The 23,538-nt window shown below is 39.4% G+C and overlaps 1 protein-coding gene across 6 annotated transcripts in view; it reads left to right on the forward strand.

Annotated features, from left to right (window-relative positions):
* Positions 1-14,204, forward strand: part of LOC149316866 (solute carrier family 12 member 7-like) — a 126,854-nt gene extending 112,650 nt beyond the window's left edge. For all 6 annotated transcript variants that reach the window (XM_089516415.1, XM_089516418.1, XM_089516416.1 and 3 more), the window contains 3 exons: positions 4,240-4,421; positions 11,911-12,044; positions 12,747-14,204. In XM_089516415.1, the coding sequence (XP_089372541.1) occupies positions 4,240-4,421; positions 11,911-12,044; positions 12,747-12,838 (408 nt within the window). In that variant the 3' untranslated portion in view covers positions 12,839-14,204. The remainder of the gene's footprint in view (positions 1-4,239; positions 4,422-11,910; positions 12,045-12,746) is intronic.
* The last annotated feature ends 9,334 nt before the right edge of the window (positions 14,205-23,538 follow it).

Genomic DNA, 23,538 nt, shown 5'->3' on the forward strand with positions numbered 1-23,538 from the left:
GCTGCCAAACACCAGTTCAGTACAAAAACAGCTTCCTTGGAATTAGGTGGAAAGGAGTAATGGAGATGGGTATCATGAGCATACAATTGATACCTTTCTCCAAAACTCTGATCAACCTGTCCAGCAATTTCATGTAGATGACATATGCAGATTTTGCTTCTTGTACTTTTTAGAATCACAGTTTTAAACCAAACAATTTTTCACAGTTTAGCATCACTAAACTCCTATTTGAGATCAGATGTACATTTAGCTCTGTGCCAAATTATACCTTCTCTCACATATTCCTTCTGTTTGGTTTAGCAATAGCAATAGCATGTACATTTCTGTACCACTTATCAGTGCACTTAAGCACTCCCTAAGGAGTTTACAATGTGTAAACTGATTGCCCCCAACAAGCAGGGTATTTATTTTAGCGACCTTGGGAGGATGCAATCCTGAGTTGAGCTTGAGCCCTTGGCTGGTATTTACTTGCAACCTTGCAGTTTGTGAGTGAGTGGCTGCAGTACAGGCATATAACTACTATGCCACTAGGGCTCCTTTTAGTACTAAGTTTAATTATTTGATTTCTAAATATTTTTCATATTGTAGAATTTTTCATTTTTGTTGTACAATTTGAAAGTGGCACTTCAAGTGTGAGTCCTGTTCCACTCTAAATACCCTTGTTTTAGTTCATAGACGTGTGAAGTGTTCTTTTTGTAGTTTTCCTTCAGTAGATTATGTGTTGATGTCTGAAGTAGAAAGAAATACTGTAAAGTTAGAACACTGTAGCTAATGTTACCATTCCCTTTAATATTTTTTTTGTGTTTGATGTATTCATCCTTAGTGGTTTAAGCAGATTGAGGATTTTTGGGTAACAGTTTGTAACCTGCGTGTTAAAACATATTAGATATTTGGTTGTAAGCTTCTAATATGTCTCCTTATTGCATCAAATGGGCACAGTTGTTTGTAGAATTCTGTTTCTAGCTTCATCATTTTGCACTGTTCTGCATTTATTGGAGAGCTTTTTTAAAAGATATATGAAGATAGAATGACTTCTTATTCATAAAATTGAGATGTGTAATAATAACTAATAGTATGCATACATGCAAATCCTGTGTTTTAGGGTACTTAGATAATGTAATTGAGACTTTGGGAAGATCAAGTGTGTTTCAGCATTGTATGCAGTGATTTGAATATTAATGTAAAGCTCCTTCTAATTAAGTTGTTGCATATATAGGCTGAGTCTCCCTTATCCAAAATGTTTGGGGCAGAAGTGTTTTGGATTTTAGTGTGTTTTTTCCCCCTTCAGATTTTGGAATATTTGCATATACATAATCATGTATCTTGGAGATGGGACCAAGTCTGAACATGAAATTCATTTATGTTTCTTATACACCTTATACACATAGCCTGAGGGTAATTTTGTACATAATATGTTTCATTATTTTATGCATGAAACAGTTTGTGTACACTGAACCATCAGAAAGCAAAAGTGTCACTATCTCAGTTACCCATATGGACAGTTTTGGATTCTGAAGTATTTTGGATTTTGGAATTCCAGATAAGAGATGCTCACCTGTTTGTGTACAGTCATGATGTTTAATAACTCTGTAATGAACATTTTCTTGATGTTTTGGACTTTGTGTGATGGAATTCCCTCTCGTCATCTTCTGACGAGTAGAAAATATATGTAATATGTTCTACGATGCTGCTGTATGCAAACAGCAGTGCTCAGACATCAGTGTGTTGCTACTGAAATGCTACTACTTGTTACCTTCTACTGCCTGCTAGCACACCTATTGTATGCTATATATAGTGAGTATTATATGGAATGCAATTGTGTGATGGGTGTAAACTCTTTTATTACTACTTATGGCTTCACTAGTGATGGATTATTCCATTCTTGGTCTAATCCTCTTGCTGTTTTCTGACATTTTTTAACTTTAAAGGTAGAGCAGTCTTCACTTTAAGGTTGAGCAGTCTTTTTTCTGCTGGGACTAGCCACTTTCCCTTGAAGACCAATCTGTTAGGGACCAAATGCTAGTGGCAGGCATGGCTAACATCAGTAGGAAATAAAACCAGAGCTCTCACTCCCTTCCTTCATTCCAAATGCCAGGTGTTTGTTAAGAATTTCCATGCCAAGCCATTTAAAGCAGTGTGGTTACATCTCCAGGAATAACAACCAGATGGAAAGGGGCATCTTCCATCTCTCTATTTCCTCATTGGATGGCAACGTCTTGATTTCTAAAATACTTCCAAACTCTTGAAGGAGGAGAAATGGCAACAGACAAAGTGCTCTGAGCTTATTTCATAACTTGGACTTGCATAGCAAGCTGTTTTGATGGAGGAAGAGGAGGAGAAGAAATTGAAAAAAAGAAAAGTGGGCTTGTTTTAAAATTCTGAGCCGAATGCTAAATTTGGACTTCCAGATGATGCTGTGGCAGCATTCAAGGCACCAGGGAGGGAGGAATACAAGATCAGATTGCATATCTGAGCCTGAGAATAGCTTTTATGAGAAATTGCATACATTCATAATGCAACCAAGCCTTGCAAGTTGTACAAATTTGCATTTGAAATGGACTAACATCACCTAACAGAAGAAAATCTATAAATATAGTGGTGGGGTGGGAGTAGATTTTCAGAGGAGAGGCAACAAGGAGAGTAGCCATCTATGCACAGCAAAAACTTCAGCCTAGATATCAGACTAATTCAAAAAGAAAATAAGTTAAAAGAACAACAGATGGGGCAATCCAGTGTTGTAATGAATGACATGCGCATCATTGGATTATGTAAAGACACAGCTAATCAAAACCCAGTCCAGAGCTTTAAAGGGATAATGAGATAGTTGAACATACATGATAATTTTGGAGGGGGTTGACTTATTTCTGATGTTCATATATATCCATTTGAATGTTGAACCCCTCCAAAATTATTATCATGTATTTTCAACTGTTTGAAAATGATCATATAGTTGAAACAATATAGACAGTTTATCTTAGCAGGTGGTGCTTGATGGTTAACATCTTGCTGATTTAATTCTAATGGCTGCTTAGTATATGTTTCACAATTTCTACAGGTATAGCTTGTGAACTGGAACCTCCTAGAAAAAAATGTGTGTGGGACAGGGTATGGGTATTATGTGTGTATAAATAAATAAATGTATTACTCTTGTCTTTCAAATGAGTACATATCATCCCATCTACTATAGCTTCAGACACACTATCCACACGACTCACAGTGTTGCTAGTCTCCCTGAACAGGTATTCTATGACTGGTGGAGGCTGTGAGGAGGACTCAAAGAAGAACCTGGCTGTGTCCCATAATTGGACACAGACCTTGGCTGAAATGTGCCAGGGTCTTGGCAGATTATATCAGTGGTCTGTGTCTGGCTATGGGGCACAGCAAGATGCTTCTCTAATTCCTCTCTGCCAACTATGGAATGGCTGTTCAGGGGACCATTGCTGCAAAATCCTGAGTCCTGAGGGGGGTCCAATCATTGTGGAAGGTAGAAGAGAATATCCGACTTCAGAAAGACACAGCAACACATACATAGCCACAGGGTGGACTTACATTTGTGTATGTCCTAACACGATGCCAGCTGTTATGTGAACTCCTTCCTTTGTGGGCCACTTAAAGACAGATCTCGCCCCTATTTAGATAAATCTTTAGATCTAAACCATCTTGAATGTGTAAATGGATCTTCTGATAACTTTAAATCAGATATGTGAATTGTGTGGCCCTCCAGGTGTTGTAGAACTGCAATTCCCGTCAACCCTAGCCATTGTAACCAATGGTGAGGAATGTTGGGAGCTGCAGTTCAACAATGCCTGAGGGCTGCACAATTCCTACCTTTAGTTTAAATAAACTACCTTTATGCTCAGAGCACATATATTTAGAACATAGAAACATCTTTTCCCCCAGGGATGTCTGCTGTATTTTTTTCTATATTGTTATCTTTTTAAATGACTGTTATGTTTTTAAAAATTAATGTTGTTTTAATATGATAGTTTGTTTAATAATGTGCTAAACTTTCTGTCATCTGGGTTTTAGCTCTGTCTTATTCTAACCTTGTAAGTTGCCTTGGGTTTTGTGTTGGGAGCAAGGCAGGATATATATATATATATATATATATATATATATATATATATGAGAATAAATGGATGAATAAAGGTATGAAAAGAGGCCTCTGCCAATTCTGTGTTCCCTGACTTGCCAAAAATGCTGATCTTTGCTTTGCTTTGCTTGTTTGTTTTTGATTAGGCTCAATTAATTCATGATAGAAACACTGCATCCCACTCAACAGGAATGATTAAATCTCACAGTGCTCTATCTACACCAGAAAAAATACAAATGACCTGGACAAAAGAAAAACTTATATCTGAAAAGCACAAAAATAAAGAAACCAGTACAACAAATTACAAGGATATCTTCAATATGAAGCCGTAAGTAGTTCTGCACGTAGTTTAAGTACTATAATGATTGGACTGTGTTAGATTGATAAGTGCAAAGACCCAAGTCCAAGCGTTAGTCCATGCATTGAAGTTTATATCCAGACATTTATTCAGTTACTATTATATAAACAAAGCTACATTCTTCTCAGCATTTTACTTACTCATTGAATCACTGGATACAGGGTAAGTCAGCACTTATATAAGTTCCATTCATTCAGTGGGTTTACTCCAGTTCATTCAGTGAAGCAATAGAAATTTGGTAACTCAGAAATTATGTAAGTTCCATTGATTCAGTAGGTCTCCTCTGGTTGGGACCAACATTGGGATGCAAGTGAAAATGTGAATGTGCATATGCACACATAAATGAACAGCACACAAACACACACATGCATATATATGTCCAGGCATTTATTACGATGCTATTATTTAAGCACATCCACAAATCTGGTGGTGGGACTCAGGGAAAGTCTTCCCTTGATGATCTTAGAATTCTTACAGGTTTGTAAGGGGAGATATGGTCTCAGTATGGACTTAAACTATATAGGGCTTTATAGGTCATGACCCACACTTTGAATTATGCTTGGAAATGAATCATTGAAGTTGTTTCAACAAGGGAGTTATAATGGTCCCTATAACTGGCCCTGGTCAGCATTCTGGCCAACACATTTTGAACCCACTGAAGTTTCCAAACAGTTTCTAAAGACAGCCTCATGTAGAGTATGTTACAGTAGTCCAAATGGGTGTCACCTTAGCCAAATATGATGTTTCAAGGAACAGGCACAGGTGACTCACTATTTAGCTGCTGGCTCACTAGTTTTAGCTATGCAAATGCACTCCTGGCCATTACTGAAACCTGGGCATCCAGGGACAGAGTTGATCACAAAGCTTAAGTAGGGTCCCAGATCTGAAAGCTCCTTTTTGCTGCCACTTCTCCCTATCACCACCACCACATGCTCTAACCTTTAAGAGATTTTGGACTTCAGCTTCCAGAAGCCTCAGTCATGTTAGCCAGTAGTCTGGGATTCTGGGATATCAAGTCTAAAATCCCTTAAAGAGCACAGTTTGGAGACCACTGCTCTAACCTGTTGCTGTTTATTTTCCTGTGGAGAGTTTCCTGGAAACCTATTGGGAATCATATCCACATATGCAGCTGCCTTATCTTTCTCCCTATGGATTTTTCTGTGTCACCAAACATATAGAAATCTTGCAACCTGGAAGTGCTATTTCACTTCATCATTTTCCTTTCAATTTTGCTGCAGTAGAATACAAGAGGGATGCCAGTGCAGCTGCAGACCTATGAGAGTTACCCACCTGTGGTTTACAATAGCAAGAAATAACACAACATAAATTCACAACTAATGCACATTGTAAAGACTAAAGGAGTTGAATTTCAGGAGCATTCTGAGTTGGCAACAGACATAAATTAAGGGAAAATGTATGGGATTAATGGCATGCAAGAAACATGAATAGATCTAGAATCATTACTAAAAGACAACTTCTGTTCTGAGAAGTATTGAATTACTTCTAAGCTTTATTCAGTGAACGTATTTTTCTTTTACTGGTAAAACACAAATCATGGCTACATTCTTATTTCAGTGGCAATGTGTCACTAGAACAAATAAATGTATGTATTTATTTAATAGGATTTATGTCCCACCTTTTCTCCCAAAATAGGATTTAACGTGAACAAATATTTCTCTAACCACTAGATGGTGATGTAAACTAAGTAATTGTTCCCTAATGGTGGCAGTAATAAAACAAAAAACTCTGAATAACTGGAGAGGAAAAAATAGTTTTCCTTTTCTGTTTGAAAAAAGGCAAGAGACTAGTTGGTGTTATATATACAGCAATAAGATAAAACTATGGCAGCTTGCTGCATTTATTATCTGCTGTGGGGGGATGTTTGAAGTGCTTCTTTTAATATAAGTTCTGCTTTTAATAAAAACAATATATTTTATTTGATCCATAATTATACTACTATAAATACTGCATCTATCATAATTTAGCACAATGAGAACATTTACTAGATAGTTGAAGGATAAATGGTGTTTATAGGAATAATCATGTACTGTATTCTTTGAGAAATAACATCTATGCAGGTTCACGTTGGCTCCTTCTGTACAAAAGGTGCAACTACACTACATCTGTCTTTTTTCATGGAGCTACTAAAGGCACAAGAAAGGAATCCAGATGTATTAGGACAACCTTAGTTATGCCAAGGCATCAAGAATAGTGTCATACAGTTGTAAAAAATGTTTGGGAGACAAATAATGCATATTTTTATTGAAAACACAGATATGCTTTAGAGTTTACTTTTTTATGGGGGTAAAGCCCATAAAAGATGCAATTTATAAATGATTAAAATGTTGAGACATAAATAAAATTCCAGCGTATTCTATGCTGCTATACTGGGGGAAAATGTCACTCAACTATGTATTCATAAAGTAATATATTTAAACATCTGTTTCTTTTCCATGTAGAGAATGGGGAAATCTGTAAGTCAAATTTGATTTAATTTAGGTTGTTTTTTTCCTGCTTTTCTGTGCTTTATTGTTTAACTGTTGTTGCATGTCTTCTTCAAATTAGCTGCTTTTAATTTTTAATGTGCCCATATATGTTTTAGCATGTGAATGCAATGGCTTAGCATTCCTATTTTTTTACATTCTCCTTCTTTTTCTACTAGGCTTATCTCTATTTTATATATTTTTGTTCTGCTTCAGAGTAAATCATATTATATGTCTCATAAAAGGAAGGTCACCATTTGCCTGTATAAAACAATTGACATTTCCTTCATCAAAATCCCAGGAGCATACCTTCCTCTCCCTTAATTATCTCAATTAGCAGATGCACAATAGTTTCTGGATAAGCTAACATTGACATAATTGCAAGGATTATGGCAGTGACACAGAGTGGCTTTTAAAAGGGGGAAATACATTTTTCCAGCCTAATGGGTTTGTTAAGCCATAACATTGTTCATTTTCCAGTTGCTTTATTTGTGAGAATATTGCTGTGGTACTGCTCCCCTCCAAGCTCCCTTCCCACATTTTAAAAAGCCAACTATCTTATCAAAAGAAGTTAATATGGCTAGACATATCATTGTTGTGGCAGATCATTCAACCTCAAGAAAGTGGCAAGGCAATATTTTTTCCTTTAGCAACATCTTCTATTTCCCCACTTTGAAGTGTGACTAAAGGCTTTCTTCAGCATTTTTTTATTGCTGACTATCTCCATCATTTTGTTCTTTGATTTTTCTCTGTGAGTCATTATTTCTTTATATCAAAAATCTTTCCACGGAGCATTGATGTTCTTTCTCTTTTATACTTATTTATTTTTTAAAAACATTTTCATATGTATCCATCCTCTTGTCATCATTGTGTGGCACCTATTCATCCTTGACACAGTAAATGTGATCGGCATGCAGAAACAGATTTTCTGCCCCTTTATTGATTGCACAGAATCCAACTATGCGGCAGAGAATAATTTGTATCCATTAATGCTCACATTCGATCTATGATTTCTTCCATACTTCCTCACAGTTAACATGTCTGCATTTGCTCTCTTGCAAATTGGTTGTCAGTAGCAGGGGCATCACTAGGGGAGTGCAAGGGGTGTGGACCATACCAGATAAAATCCTAAAGGGGTTGACACCACTGCTCGCCTGGGCAGAAATGGGATATGACATTTGCTTTGCATCCTTTTGAAATTCTGGAGGGATTTGAGCGGGCTGAGCCTCAGAAGGAGGAAAAAGGAGAGGACCCAGGTTTTTTTAATTTAATTTTAATTTTTTTAGCTTTTTAAAAATTAAAACATCACATCTTACCAAATTTTCACTTTAACCACATGAAATTATGTACATAAAAATACAGTGAGGCTGGGCACATGATACTGTAATTTAAAAGTGTAGTTTTAATTTTGCTAGTTGTTTATGTCACAGCTATTACGTTACATTCAGTGATACCTGGGAATTATGATTTATAAGTAACATTAGTACAAAAAAAAATACTACTAAGGATTCTGCATTGAGGAGGTCAATGCGAGGGTGACACCATGGTTACCGCACTGGGTAAGACCAACCCTAATGATGCCACTAGGTTCATTTACTCTCACAGTTGGGTAAACCAGGAGATAATTCAATCTTAATGTGGGGAAGAGAAGACTCCTCTTTATCTGTAGTCAGAAGTGAAACTCTTCAAAATATAAACATGAGAATTTTTAAAAGGAAAGGGCACAGATCTGGATTACAATCACTCATATGATTGTGGATTTCGGTATCTCCACGGTCATGGCAAAGTCAGGATTGCCCATGTCATCATATTTCAATTTCTGTTCCTGTCTGTGAAAGCTGGACAGTGAAAAAAGCTGATGGGGGGAAATGAACTCATTTGAAATGTGGTGCTGGAGAAGAATCCAGTAAACCTTGGATTACTGAAAAGACAAATAATTGGGTCGTAGAGCAAATCAAGCCTGAACTCTCTATAGAAGGCAGGATGACTAAACTGAGACTGCTGTTTTTTGTGGGCGTTTTGGGCTATGTGGCCATGTTCTAGAAGAGTTTCTTCCTGATGTTTCACCAGCATCTATGGCTGACATCTTCAGAGATTGCTTGCCTGGAAAAAGTTGGGTGTATATATACTGTGTGAGCCTGGGAATGCAGGAGTGATTTGCATGTGTCTTGTTCTGTGCTGATGGCAGGCTTCAGTCTGGGAGGCTAATGCAAAAGAGGATTAATGTCTGCTAATTGGTGATCATTGGCAGGTTACAGACCACCATAAAATACGTATTGACTACGTATTAGGGTTAAGAAGGGGCGGTGCTTCCTCACCCCCCTAACCCTAGTACGTAGTGAATACGTACAATATGGCAGCGGCCGTTCCATATTGACGTAGTGGATGCTGTGCATCCGCACATCACACGGCGCTTATGACGTCGCGAGTGCACCATTGGTGCTTCGTGGCATCATAAGTGCACCGCAGGAAGAAGCTCCATTCCAACCTGAGGTCTTCCATCAGCAATAGTACAATACACATGCAAATCACTCCTGAATTCCCAGGCTCACACTGTATATATATATATATATATATACCCAACTTTTTCCAGGCAAGCATTCTCTGAAGATACCAACCACAGATGCTGGTGAAAGGAAGAAACTCTTCTAGAACATGGCCACATAGCCTGAAAAACCCACAAAAAACTATGGATGCTGGCTATGAAAGCCTTCGACTTCACTGAGACTGCTGTACTTTGGCCAAGTCATAAGAAGACATGACCCACTAGAAAAGACCATAATGCTTGTTAAGATAGAAGACAGTAGAAAAAGAGGAAGACTGCATTGCAGGTGGATAGAACTGATCAAGAAAATCATGGCTTTGAGTCTGCAAGACCTGAGCAGGGCTGTTGATGATAGGATGACTTAGTTCCAAAACACACTGCAGAAATAATCCAGTTTAAGACAATTTTAACTGCTCGGGCTCAATGCTTGGAAATTCTGGGAACTGTAATTTTGTGAGACACTCAGCCTTCACTGCCAGAGAGCTTTTAGGGAGTTGGGCCCTTCAGTTTTCTTATCAAGGTAACTTAATGAACATCATTATTGGGAGTACTTGAGCATAAAATATGACAAAAATAATGACACTTGCTTTTGAGAGCCAGTATGGCATAGTGGTTTGAGTATTGGACTGCAACTCTGGAGATCAAGGTTCGATTCCCCCTCAGCCATGAAGCCAACTGGGTGACCTTAGGCAAGTCACTTGATCTCAGCCTCAGGGTAAGGCAAAGGCAAACCTGCTCTGAACAAATCTTGCCAACAAACCCCCATGATATCATTATGACCTTACGGTCCCCATAAGCCAGAAACAACTTGACTGCACACAACAACAAAGGACACTTACTGTTAACTTAAATGCCAAAGTGAGTTATTGGTTCACTTTATTGAGTGACATTCATGTTGCCTTGTTTAGTGTGTTACACATGGTTAGTTTGATAACTCTGACAGTATTTACGTCAATAGTCACTGATTATCTTTAGTGATCCACTTAGCCTATTGTGTGTGTATTTGTTTGTTTACATAAGAGAATCCAAAGTAGTATGGGTGATATTTTATTAATACACCAGTTTTTAGCTTCCCTGTTTAGCAATGGCACTTTATTCCCGCAATCCCACCAAAAGCCTCACAGAGCAGGAGCCTGAGACACAAGGAAATATCTATCACCCCACATCTGTTTGATAAAGTTATCTGTTGGTATGTGCAGTCATGATAGCATTTTGAGATGTTGCCTTTTTCTAGAGAGAAAACATGACTGCATCTTTGGGAAGTGAGGCAAGTGGATTACTTTCCGTCATGCAGAGGTGCCCCAGAAGGCTAAATGGGGTATCTGAGTTCATGAGCCTGTTGAAATAAATGTCCCTTCTTTTGAAATTGCTCTCAGTGAATGACAAAGCCAGGACAGTCTTCTAACCTTGAAGCTGTGTGAGATACAAAATCTGGATTCTAATATGCTGAGATGGAAACAATCAGTTCAAGCCTTGGTTCTATATTTTTTTATACATTCTATATTTCTGTATCCTTGAGATACTTTTTGTTAGAGCTCCCAAAATAAATGTTTGAAAGTAATTGTGACTGACAGGATTTCAGCATACTGAGAATTGAGTGTTTCGGTTTTCCTTTGTTGGTTAAATCCTAAGGTACAAGGAAATGGGACGTGAACATAAAAAACAACTTTGCCTTTTCTAGAGCAGAGGAGTGGAAGCTGTGATGGGAAGGCACCTCCTCATCCATGATGAAAACAATCTTTGACTATTTGAGGAATGGAGAAGTAGCATAGAATATGCACGTGTTGCACAAGAATTTCTTTTAGGAAGTGACTGGTCTTAAAGCTAGTTTTAAAACAGTGTTCTCACTATCACTATAAACTCACAGCATGAGACTGGTGCTTGTGCCTTCATGAATTGTCCGTTTCTGTGAGTAGGATAGTGTGCCACAGAGTTTCAGGATGGAGCATGTGCATTTGGATAGCATGAGATTGTACATAGTGGGTGGTGATGACAATATGTGTCTTGCAAGAAGATTTCTGTAAGAGAGAAGTTGACAGTAGTCTTTTAACTTTCTTGAAAGCACATACAAAAACATTTATACTAAATACACAGTGAGATTCATCCCTCCTCACCTTCGAAAGTGAAATGGTGAGCAAAATATATGTAGCACATTCATGGGAGGCCAGGTAGGTTTGATTCGGGGGCTTTGAACCAATCCAAAAACCCACGAACAGATGACTGTCCTTTTTCTTGAATTGTAGGCATTCTGCCATGTTTTTGCCCTCGTGTATTTTTTTTCCTTTTCCAAATAGACATGACATTAGCTGCTGATTAGTAAGCATTCTCTGTTTGTATGGCTTAAGAATGTTTGGCTGCAGCAGAAGCTTTTGCTTTTACAATCAGTAAAATGAGGTCAACTGATCCAACTTTGATTGTTGCTTTGTCATAGAAACCAGTCCAACGTGAGAAGGATGCATACTGCTGTCAAGCTCAATGGAGTTGTGCTAAACAAGTCACAAAATGCCCAGCTGGTGTTACTGAACATGCCTGGACCTCCAAAAAACAGGCAAGGGGATGAAAATTGTATCCTTTTACGTGTTTTAGGCAAAAAACAAACATACCCAACAACAAACATCCAGCAATACCAAACATCAAGATTCTTTGATGTTTTTACTGCAACATAGCTACTTTTTTGGAATTGTTCAGAATAAAGTGTGGAACTAAAATTAGGGGATGTGGTGCAATCCATATGCATGAGGTGGAGTGAGAATATGTAAGCTGTTCCTGATCTCTTAACCATGACCAAGGGACTAGAAGCATTACATCTGTCTTAAGTTTATTTAATAATATCTTTTTAATATTGCTGAGTTTTGCAGTCCTTAATCTTGCACCTTCACAACAGCTCAGTGTGTTCATGGCTGAGCAGAAGTTTGATGTTAATCATACCAAAATGGCCCAGGGAGGGCCACGACATAGTGAAATTGCTTCCCATGTCCCCTAGTGAGTTCTGAGGATATCTGACAGCAAAAAGGAAAAGAGAGAGAGAGAGAGAAAGAAAGAAAGAAAGAAAGGGGGAAATGGAGGAGAATGTTAGGAGGATGGGGGTGCAGCCCTCCAAGATTCCCAGGGAGAGCAATGCATCCCCTCCAGTCCCTGATAGTTTCCGATACCAGGGTTATGCCTTGTGATATGAGAAGGAGTCGTTTATATTATTATAGTAACCACCACAAGAATTAGGTTTACTTTTGTACTAACTTGCAAAACCTTGACTTTGCTGACATCCAGACATGGAGTTCTTGGACGTTTTGACAGAAGGCTTAAACAGGGTCTTGTTGGTGAGAGGAGGAGGCCGTGAGGTCATCACCATTTACTCCTAATTATTTTACTGAACGCACAGATATTACTAGTAGCAACATCTGTTTCTGGACTTTAATGCAGAACCTTGGCAAATCTTGGACTAAAAAAATTGAGCCAGCCTTGTGTTCCTTGCATACAGAATAGAATCCAAGAATTGAATCCTATTTTTTTCTTTCCCAAAATTATGTAAGCAAGATTGTTTCCTACATAGAACTCTAACATTTGTATTTACTGAAGAAATGTGTTATACATCTGTATATTTTTTTAATGTAGAAAACTGGGAGACTATTTTTTTTTGTTCTTGGGTTAAGGGTGGGTTATGAAGGGACATTCCTTTTGCACATAAATTCTAAATATGGCAAAAGGAATAACGGGGGGGGGGGTTTGACATAGGAACAGACATTTAAGTTTTTAGTACTTTTTATAAAGGTGAAAGAAAGAGAAAAAATTTCCAGGAACTATTTTATAAGAGTCTGGTCTCCATATTTTGTACTATTGACCCTGCCCACTGTTAAGCAGGTTCTGTTTCCGTGTCAAGTCTCCCTGGTTTTGTGTTAATATTCAGCCACAAATATGTAACTGTTTAGCATTGTATTTTAATTAAAGATCACTGGTTGAATAAAAGTCCTTTAATTTACACACAATTATTTACATTATTTAAAAGTGTCACTTTTACTTATGTATGTAAGATTCAGCTGTTGCAGTAAAATTGAGGATTCCTTTAAAAGATCTTCTATTAAAGATAGATTACTGTATTGGGGATCCTTGGTATCTGCTGGGGTTTGGTTCCAGGACCTCCTTTGGATACAAAAATCTGTGGATGCTCAAATCCCATTGAATATAAGGACATAATAAATGGTGTCCCTTATATAAAACAGTAAAATCAAGGTTTGATTTTTGGAAATTATATATTTTTAAAATATTTTCAATCTGTGGATGGTTGAATCCGAGGATCAAGAATCAGTGGATGCAGAGAGCCAACTGTATGTAATCATGTATATAAGTCTAGAAATTTTAGTCCAAAAACTGACTCAAAAAACCTAGGTCAACTTATTCATGGGTCAGTCTAAGTACTGTACTTTAACTATCATCAAAAAAAGGGGGGCATCCGCTTCTCTGAGTAGACTGGCAAAATCCAAGAGCTTAATACATTCCGGGAGGAGCTAAAGAAGCACCACCACCCGCTATGGCACCACTTCTGACCTTTTTCATTGCGTGGGCAGGAAAATGGCTGTGGTGGCAGTGCTTTGGTGCTTCCTCTCAAGGGAGAGCTCTGAGGAATTGGACTTTCTAGGATTTAAATAAAACATTTGTGTATGTCATCTTTTCTGAGTTAAAATCAGGCAGTTATTACATTAAAATTAAAGGCTGTAATCACTGCTAATGTAGTTGCCATTTGTTTGCTTTACCCTTTCATCCTTTTTTTCAGTCCCACCTGCACCTGGTGCTTCACCCACATATCACACAGCCACTATTTACCATATCTCTCTCTACGGAGAGTTAGGCCTCTTGCAATTTTTCTTTGGCATCTTTATCCTTTGCTTCATCTTTTACTTCCCCCTAAGTTTTAACCTCGACTTATCCACAGGTCATATCAAAATCCATAACTTTGGCCCTGAAACCTGCCCTTGACTTATGAGGTTGACTTATCCTGGCTTGGGTCCAGGATTCCTGAAGGACCGCCTCTCCCCGTACATTCCGCCTCGCACCCTCAGAACATCTGGGCAGCAACTCCTGAAGGTGCCTGGGGCTAGGTTGGCTGCTACGGCCAGAAGATCTTTTTCCACAGCTGCCCCAGCCCTCTGGAACACGCTGCCCACGGAGCTCCGCTCATCCACCACCCTGGCCCAATTTAGGAAGGGTCTAAAAACCTTCCTATTTAGTCAGGCATTCCCCGACTAAAACATCCTGTGGGCCTCCCTCCTCTCTCGTGGCCGTGAGGATGGGCTAAGGGGGTTTTTATTGATTAATATTATTGTGCTTGTTTTTAATTCTGTATTCTGTCTGCGCTTCGGTGCATTTTGTTAGCCGCCCTGATCATTCGGAAGGGCGGGGTATAAATAAAAATTTTATTATTATTATTTATATATATGGTAAATCCAAAATCTTATTTTAATACCATGATCTGGCATCCTGTTCAACATTTATGAGTCCAACGTAAAACCTTGTAACTTTTGGGATTCACATTGAAGAGAAACTATGACCAGAAAACCTACCTCTTAAACCAAGCAGCCCCCAAACCAAATGGTTTCCATGGTACTGCAAATGGGGAGGATGGGAAATAATGCCTATAGTGCTCTTCTAGTTGCAGGGCACATTGAGAAAAGCAGTAGGACTCTGGGGTGTCCCTCCAGCTCCAATTGCACACAGCAACTAGAAATGCAGGGTAAACATCATTTCCTAGTTTCTCAATCTCCAGAAACCCTTCAGTTGGGATACTACTATAGGAGGCAGGTTGGGGTGGGCATTGGTGAAGTACCACAATGATGGGGTTCTGTTGTTGTAGCTACATCTGATGATGAAAGATAACAGCCATTTTTTTTCTTCTTTGGATTTTATGATTGAGTAACCATCTCTTACATTTTAGGAGAAGGCAAAATAGCCAAGAGAATAAAATTAACAGATACTTGAAGTTAACTAGGTTCAGCTGATGTAGCTTCATCAACCTGATCATTTATTGACTGGCTGCAGATGGCTATCCTGATCCACCTGGATGAAAAAGATTGCATGAAAGTTTGGTAGGAGTGGACTGATGGAGGAGATTGTATTTGTTAAGAGGGCCAGAATCAGATAGCATAGCTTAACGTTAAGGAAATACAAAGCAGACCAAGATTGAAGACAGAAGATGTGATGTGGAATAGAGCCAGATCAAATGGATAGCAGGTAACTGTGTGTATTTTGAAAAGGAACAACATAGTTGGTGGACCAGAAAATAATTTTGAACACCTAAAAGATTTTGAGAGGGGTGGACTTATAGAAGAGAATTAGCTGAGATTGGAGAGGAGACAGTCCAGGTAAAGAATGTTGTGTACAGAAAGACACAGAGTTGGGAACTGTGGGGAAAAAAGAAAAAGTAACTTAACCAGCTAATGTAGCCCATGGGACTATGAAGAGAATGATATATTTTTCCCCTTACATTTTTGTCTCATGTTTCCTCCAAGCTGGCTGCAGTTTTGGAGCCTGGAGAAAGGATGGTTGCCTTCCCAAATAGCCAGCACCAGAAAATTTAATAGTGTTGGGGGGTGTCATTGCAGAAGGAGGAATTTAATTATTACATAATGACTTTTTTTAAAAAAAAAAGCATGTGCATTGGCATAATGGGAGGTTATGCCAGAAGATGTCTCAAACAAAATTCCAGCCAGTCTGGTCCTCCATTTTATTCTTTTCTACAACTCTGCAAGGTGGTAAAGGCTGTGAAAGAGTGGTCTGTTCAAGGTTGTCCACCAAGCCTCAGGGCTAAATATAGATTTGAACCTGGTTCTTTTATCCTCTGTGTTACACTGACCTCCTAGAATAAGGGGCAATGCAGAGGGACCTGGTGAACATATGTAAAAAACAGCAACAGGCTTTTCTCTTTAATTTTTTGCCGACCACTGACAGTTTGGTCACACTGCAAAAACTGACAACTAAAGCAACACTCCACACTGCAGCAATATTAGCTGTACCATATGAATGACATAGAAATCTAAAATTAGTTGCCCCTAACACACTTGGCTACCTATAAACTGCCTAGTATCTATTTTAAGAAATAGACAGGGAGTGGCTGTAGTGAGATTTGTTCCTTCCCCAAATTTCCATTTTTGGAAGTCTCCTGACTTGGCTAGATCAGCACATGATCATTATTAGTTCTTGGGTAAAGTACCTGGTTGAGGATACATGAAATAATGATATGATTATTTTACTCCCCAGGCTAACTCCTAGAGCACTTCTGTGTGATACCTTTCCAGTCAGTAGTGGAAGAGTTACTTTTTGCTTTTGAGTTTTTGCTGTTTTTAAATCAGCAAAAACATTCCTGAAAAATGCTAGTATTCCACACCATTAATTAAATACAGCAAATGTTAATTGGTACAGAGGCTACAACAGAGGAGGATTAACTGTTAAAATGCTATTAGTCCAAAGTAGATTAGAACCAACTGCTTTACCTACCTGTTGAATTTCTATATAGCAAGCATTGCAATGGATCCAATCTAGCTTGGATTAGTCAACAAGATACCAGCCCACATATATTCATTTGGAATACAGTAATGTTGGATAGTGTAAACGTACAGGAAAAGCCAGTACGAGTTTCTCAAAAATAGATTGTGCCAAACTAATCCTATCTCTTTTCCAAAATAGTGTTACAAGATTGGTAGATCTCAGGAGAATCTTGAGGATATAGTTATATCTTGATTTTGGTCACCCTTACATTCTTGCAGACGATCTGGTAAAATGTGGGCTAGATGAATTCTCAAATTTTGGTATTCTAAATGTTGGGAACATGAATTCCTAGGTTTCCTGCCATTTGCCATATTGGTTGAGTCTTCTGGCAGATGAAATCCTAAACATCTGGATTGCCAACATTTCAGAGAGCTAGACAGTGCTAATGTTGGGTGGATTTGTAATTGAATGCCATTGTGGGAGAAAGGTGGGATATAAATCCTGGAAATAAATAAATAATAAAATAATTGGTCAGTGGACTGAAACCAAAGAATGGGACACCGAAAATCCGGAGCATGTATAGAGGTGAATAATCAAGATCTTAAAAGATCTGGAAACCAAGCCCTGTTAGGAATGGCTTAGGGAACTGAGTATGTTTAGCTTGGAGAAGACTAAGAGGAGACATGTTATGTGTGTATATGTGCCTTCATCTTGCCTGTTGACATATGGGGATCCCATGAATTTCATAGGGTTTTCTTAGGCAAAGAATACTCAGAGGTGGTTTTGCCAGTTCCTTTCTCTGAAATATAGACTACCGCATTTTATATTCATTCGCAGTCTCCCATCCAGGTACTAACTAGGGCTGACCCTTAGCTTCCAAGATCAGTTGGGATATGGTGCCTCTAGGGCAGCGATGTCCAAACTCTGGCCCTCCAGGTGTTTTGGACTTCAGCTCCCAGAAGCCTCAGCCACCTTGGCCAATGGTCTGGGATGCTGGGAGCTGAAGTCCAAAACATCTGGAGGGCCAGAGTTCAGACATCACTGTTCTAGGGTATTTTGTCCCCGAGATATTAGCCACAGAGAGTCTGTGTAGCTCTATTCAGCTCTATTGGCTAACTCAGTGCAAAACACTTAAGGGAGTGCCTAGCACTATAAAGCAGTATAGAAATGTGCTAGTGCTGTGACTGGAAACTACCGTTTGAATTGCCACCCAGCCATGGAAATCCACTGGGTGACCTTGGGCAATCTCACTCTCTCCGCCTCAGAAGGAGGCAAAGGCAAACCCCTTCTAAACAAATCTTGCCAAGAAAATGCTGTGATAGGTTTAACCTTAGGGTCACCCTAAGCCAGAAACATCTTGAAGGCACACACAGCCATGTTGATGATAGAGCAAGCTTGTTTTCCTCTGCCCCAGAGACTAGGAAATAGTCTCTATTTCATTTATATTTTCAAGGAGCAAGCATGTAGTGCTTTGAGTGTTGAACTATGGAGACAAGGGTTCAAATCCCTGCTGAGCCATGTAAACCCACGGGGTGACCTTGGGCAAGTCACACACTCTCAGCCTCAGAGGATGGCTCTGAAGAAACTTGCTAAGAAAACCCCATGATAAGTTCACCCTAGGGTTGGTATAAGTTGGAAATGAAGGCACAGAATATCAAACAATTTAAATTGCAAGAAAATTGATTCTAGTTCTTTAAAAGCTGTTCAGCGGTGGATAGACGGTTTCAGAAAGTAGTAGACTCTTCTTTGGAGGTCGTTAAACGAACTCTATGACCATCTCAAAAATGTCATCAATGCATCCCTTAGGGAAGGCTATGTTCCAACATGTTTAAAAGAAGCGGTCATTAGACTGCTCCTGAAAAAGCCTTCCTTGGACCCCCTGGATTTGAAAACTAGGCCTGTATCACATCTGCCATTTTTGAGCAAGGTGATCAAAACCGATGAAACTAATTAACTAGATCCATTTCAAACCAGCTTTAGGACGGGATATGGGGTGAAGACTGCCATGGTTGCTCTGGTTGATGACCTTTGTCTAGGCATCGACAGAGGAAGCATGACCCTGTTGGTGCTTTTAGACCTCAGTGGTTAAATTGATGTCATTTTAACAGGTTGAATTTTTAAACTGTATTGTATTTAATCCTGTTTTAAAGGGGGGGGGGGTCAATTTATTTATTAAGAGTATGTATTCCAGTATATTCTAGTCATGTAAGCCACCTTGATTGCTGCAGCAGAAAGGACGGATTATAAGAATAAAGTTTATTATTATTTATTATTATTATCTCTCAGGAGTGTGTTAGCTGTGTGTTCCTGCATGGCAGGTAAGGTGAACCTGGGGTTTTCTTTGGCTAAATTTGTCCGGGGTGTGTGTGTTCTTGCCTTCCTCTGAGGCTGAGAGAGTGTGACTTGCCCAAGGCCACCCAGTGGATTTCCATGAGTGAGTGGAGGTTTAAACCCTGGTCTCCAGAGTCCAGTGCTCAAACCACTATACCATGCTGGCTCTCATAGTGCCTATGCACAGTGGATTTTCAAACATGCCTAACCCTGGACCTTCCTGTTACTTGACTCAGACCTGACTGATGTTTTAGCAGGCTATATGTGCCTGCAATAAATATTCCCCTGCTCTCAAAATTGACTCTGTGTGTGTGTGTATTCCAGTGCATGTGTTAAGTGAATGCTGGGACAGAGTTGGCATTAATGAGGTTGAAGCTGGCTGGTGCAATGCCAGGCATGTAGCGCCACATTCTTGTAACTCTATAAAATATTTCTTTAGATCTTCCACACATCCCAGAACATTTTCCCAATGCAGGTATGTGAATATATGTGAAAAGCATTCCTAAGTGATGGAAGACATTGGGTTACTGAGTTGTTGTTTTTTTATGTTAAGTCTACATTGACGTCATCTCAGTCATTTTCACTTGGGTAGGCTATTGGATGCTAATCTATAAAACCTGGACACAGGAATTGTATCCATTTACAGGAGAATGGTTAACTGATGGGTTGGGAATATGTGAAAGTTGATTATGCCTAGCATTTCACATAAATGTAATGGCTCACAAGTTTTTATCACAGACTGAACGAAGAACCAACAATTGCTTCATCCCCTGTCATTAGTCTGTTGTATCTCTAGTCTATTTTTGTAACTTTTTAGTGATTGTTTCAGTCTAGTCATTAGGGATGTTCTAATTACTTATTGATTGCCCTTAATGTATTTCACAGTTGAAGTCATACAGTGCTCCAGATAACTCTTATGAACAGTTTGGAAAGTTGTCCTCCCAAGTGACCTTAATAGGGTACTTTGAAACACATCACTTCAGACAGTCATGGTCTTGGCAAGCTTTAGAAAGGTAGCAGAATTTCAGAGGTACTTCATGTAAGTCGTTCTTGGCGCTAACAAGAATTCTTCACAAGGGGATGCCTGTTTCAATATGATTTGTTTATAATACCTTTTAACATGCAAAATGTTTTACCGTCTGTTTTGCCTTCACCGTCATTTTAGGCGACTCACTGAAACACTGTGGATCAGTATATGTCTGCAAGTGAAAATCAGGGACTAGAGTCCATAGCTCCAGAAAGAGTGTTCACCCTCCATCTAGGGAACAGCTCACTGGACAAAACAGATAATTAATACAACCTACCTAAAGTGAAGGTTGATTCATATCAGTTTCTTCATTGCCTGATTTTAAAAGAGAGGGGTGCTGCAGAATTTCTTCACCTCCAAGTGACTGGAAGGAACTGTACAGTGAGGGAACTCACGGCCCAGTTGAGATTATTTTATCAGAGTGATACGGAAACCTCTTCTCTGTGATTTGGGAAGGTGCCACTTTGGCACTGCCTGTAAAACAATGTGGCTTAATGCAGAATACCACATAATTTGAAAGACCCATTTAATTATTTCTTGCAGATACTACCAAAACAATAATTACGTTCCAGTAATTATGGATCTAAACCATAGCCCACTTTGTGCAGAATGGCTGTAGACTGAGGTGAGGGATTATGCCTCTAGTGTGTGTGTGTGTTTGTCACAGTGTAGCCTACTCTTTGTTGTGTTAGCTTGCCATATATAGGAAGCATTGAATAGTAAGGTCTCCATCTTGCAATAGTACAGATCAAATGTCTGCAACCTCATTCTGTGCAATACAGCTCTTAGATTCATAATCAAGAGTGAAATATAGCCAACAGCAGCTGTGATCTCCTGCTATGGAAGTCAAGATGCTTTCTCTTCAGAAGGGAATGTACTAGCAAATGATCATCCTATTATTTTTATCTATTGTAAATTCATGTCTCTGGCCATTTCACTTTTGGATGCCCAAGTTACCTTTCATGTAATTGTGAAAATATCATGTAATGCCCTCAATGTCAGCATGAGACTTCTCATATAGCTCTCATGTAATACTCATCTAATGCTCTTACATCATCATCAACATCATTATTATTATTGCACCCTGGGTTCAGGGGGAGCACCACTGCTTCATAAACTGCCTCAAGCAAGAAATTTCACTTGCTCTCCCACAGTATTAACACTTTAACCCCAGGCTTTTCAAGACATAAGGAAGCTCCTTTTAAAACTTTCACCAGCCTGGCTCCCTGAGAAATGGCAACACTGTTTGCCCCAAAGCTAGGGCCCTTCAGTGTGTATGAAAACCAACAGAAAAGCAATAGCACTTTTGCAGTCAGTTGAAGTTCTCCAAAGTTGATCAGTACAACCAAGTTTCTTGTCCTTTCACTAACCCCCCCCCTTCAAATTCAAGTGAATGAAAATGCAGACTTCAATCCTGCATCAGGAGATCATCTTTGGCATGCAGATAATACATCCCTGATTGTTGTTGTTTACTGCCATCGGGACAACTTTGACTTATGGTGATCCTATGATTGTGTGACCTCCAAATTGGCAGTGGCACCATTGCTGTGTGCCTTCAAGTTGTTTCTGACTTATGGTGACCGTATCCCAAGGTTTCCTGGGGCTAAGCATGTGTGAGTTGCCCAAGGTCATCCAGAAGGTTGAGTCGGAGTCCAACACTCAAAGGGTGGTAGCTTTCAGTTAGCATCATAGCTAACAGTTGTTAGTACTGAGAGAAGGCAGCAATGATGAACCACTGCTGAAGCCTTCTACCTAGAAAACCCTGTGATGAGACAGTCCAAAATGAAACATCCCTGATGTAAACCCCCAACCCACTTTTTCTCTGCTGCAGCTCCCCTCCAGGTAACCACTTCTGTGTTCATGAAGAGCAAGGTGAGCAGCAGAGACATGCCCATTTTTTGTTGTTTTTGTTTTTATTATTTGTTTGAGCTGGACCAACTGTGACCGGTGTCCTCAGGGACCTCCAATGGTCCCTGACCATGACATCATTATGTTTCCAGCTAAAGGAAAATAGCCAGATGTTTCAATGTCTCCCCTCACCCCACTTAACACCAAAATGGAAATGTTCAGGGATGGGACTGCAGCAGAGAAAAGGTAGGGGAATTTTGGATCTTCTACACTTCTGTCTTCCAGAGCAACCAAAAAATTGGGTTACAATGGTGTAAGTTGGACGTACACCATTGTAACTGAACAACACGATACCATCTATAATTTAGGGAGGTCAAGGTGACAGAGGTGAGGCCATGTGGTGGCAAATGAAAGCAAATACTTCCATCCTGAACATGAGGTGCAATGCTTTCTTGGGGTACCATTGGTGGCAAAGCTGGGATTTCTCCTCCTGCTGGGACCTCTCTTTTTGTCTTATGATGAACCACAATGGAAACAACAAGACTCAACTCTGGTCATTTTTATTCTTGAGTCCAACTGAAGCCTTTTGCCTTTGTCTAATTCTCTGCAGATTATTCTCCCCCTTCTCCCTACTTTCGCAGCAATAAATGGCCTGTTAGTTCCAATCAGATTAGACCTATTGAATTAATGGAACTTATATAAATGTTTACTTGCCAAGCTGCCATTGATTCATCGGGCCTACTCTAGATAAGACTAATAACTGGATTCAGGCCAATGACTGATGCTAGGTGAGTTTTGTCATTGTAAACTCCCCTTCCCCCATACATGTCAACCTTTAGCAAGATGAAACCCAATGGGTTAATGCCTTGTTTTCTCAATATATGTGTTTTTTGCAATCACCAGGAACTGTGTAAAGTCGAAGGCTTTCATGGTTGGCATCCATAGTTTTTTGTGGGATTTTCGGGCTGTGTGGCCATGTTCTAGAAGAGTTTATTCCTGATGTTTCGCCAGCATCTGTGCTGGCATCTTGCTCCAGCTGGCGAAACGTCAGTAATAAACTCTTCTAGAACATGCCCAAAACCCCCACAAAACACTAGGAACTGTGATTGCCACTTTGGCTGCAAAGGCGTTTTGACCATTAGAACTATGAGGAGCCTGCTGTGTTATCTGAGATGTGTAACATTACTCTTCCTGTTATCTCTAATGGCAGTTTTAACTAGTTGGTCTGTATAGTTGGTGGACTCTCTATTTTAGGAGGTTTTAAAATAGAGATTGAACAGCCATCGTCAGGAATGCTTTAGTTGTGTACTCCTGCATGGAAAGGGTTTAAACTGGATGGCCCTTGTGGTTCCTTCCAGCGCCAAGATTATATTATTC

Source organism: Sceloporus occidentalis, unplaced genomic scaffold (genome assembly GCF_023333645.1).
Source record: "Sceloporus occidentalis isolate IW3139 unplaced genomic scaffold, rSceOcc1.0.p SCAF_3, whole genome shotgun sequence".
In the NCBI taxonomy this organism is placed as follows: Eukaryota; Metazoa; Chordata; class Lepidosauria; order Squamata; family Phrynosomatidae; genus Sceloporus; species Sceloporus occidentalis.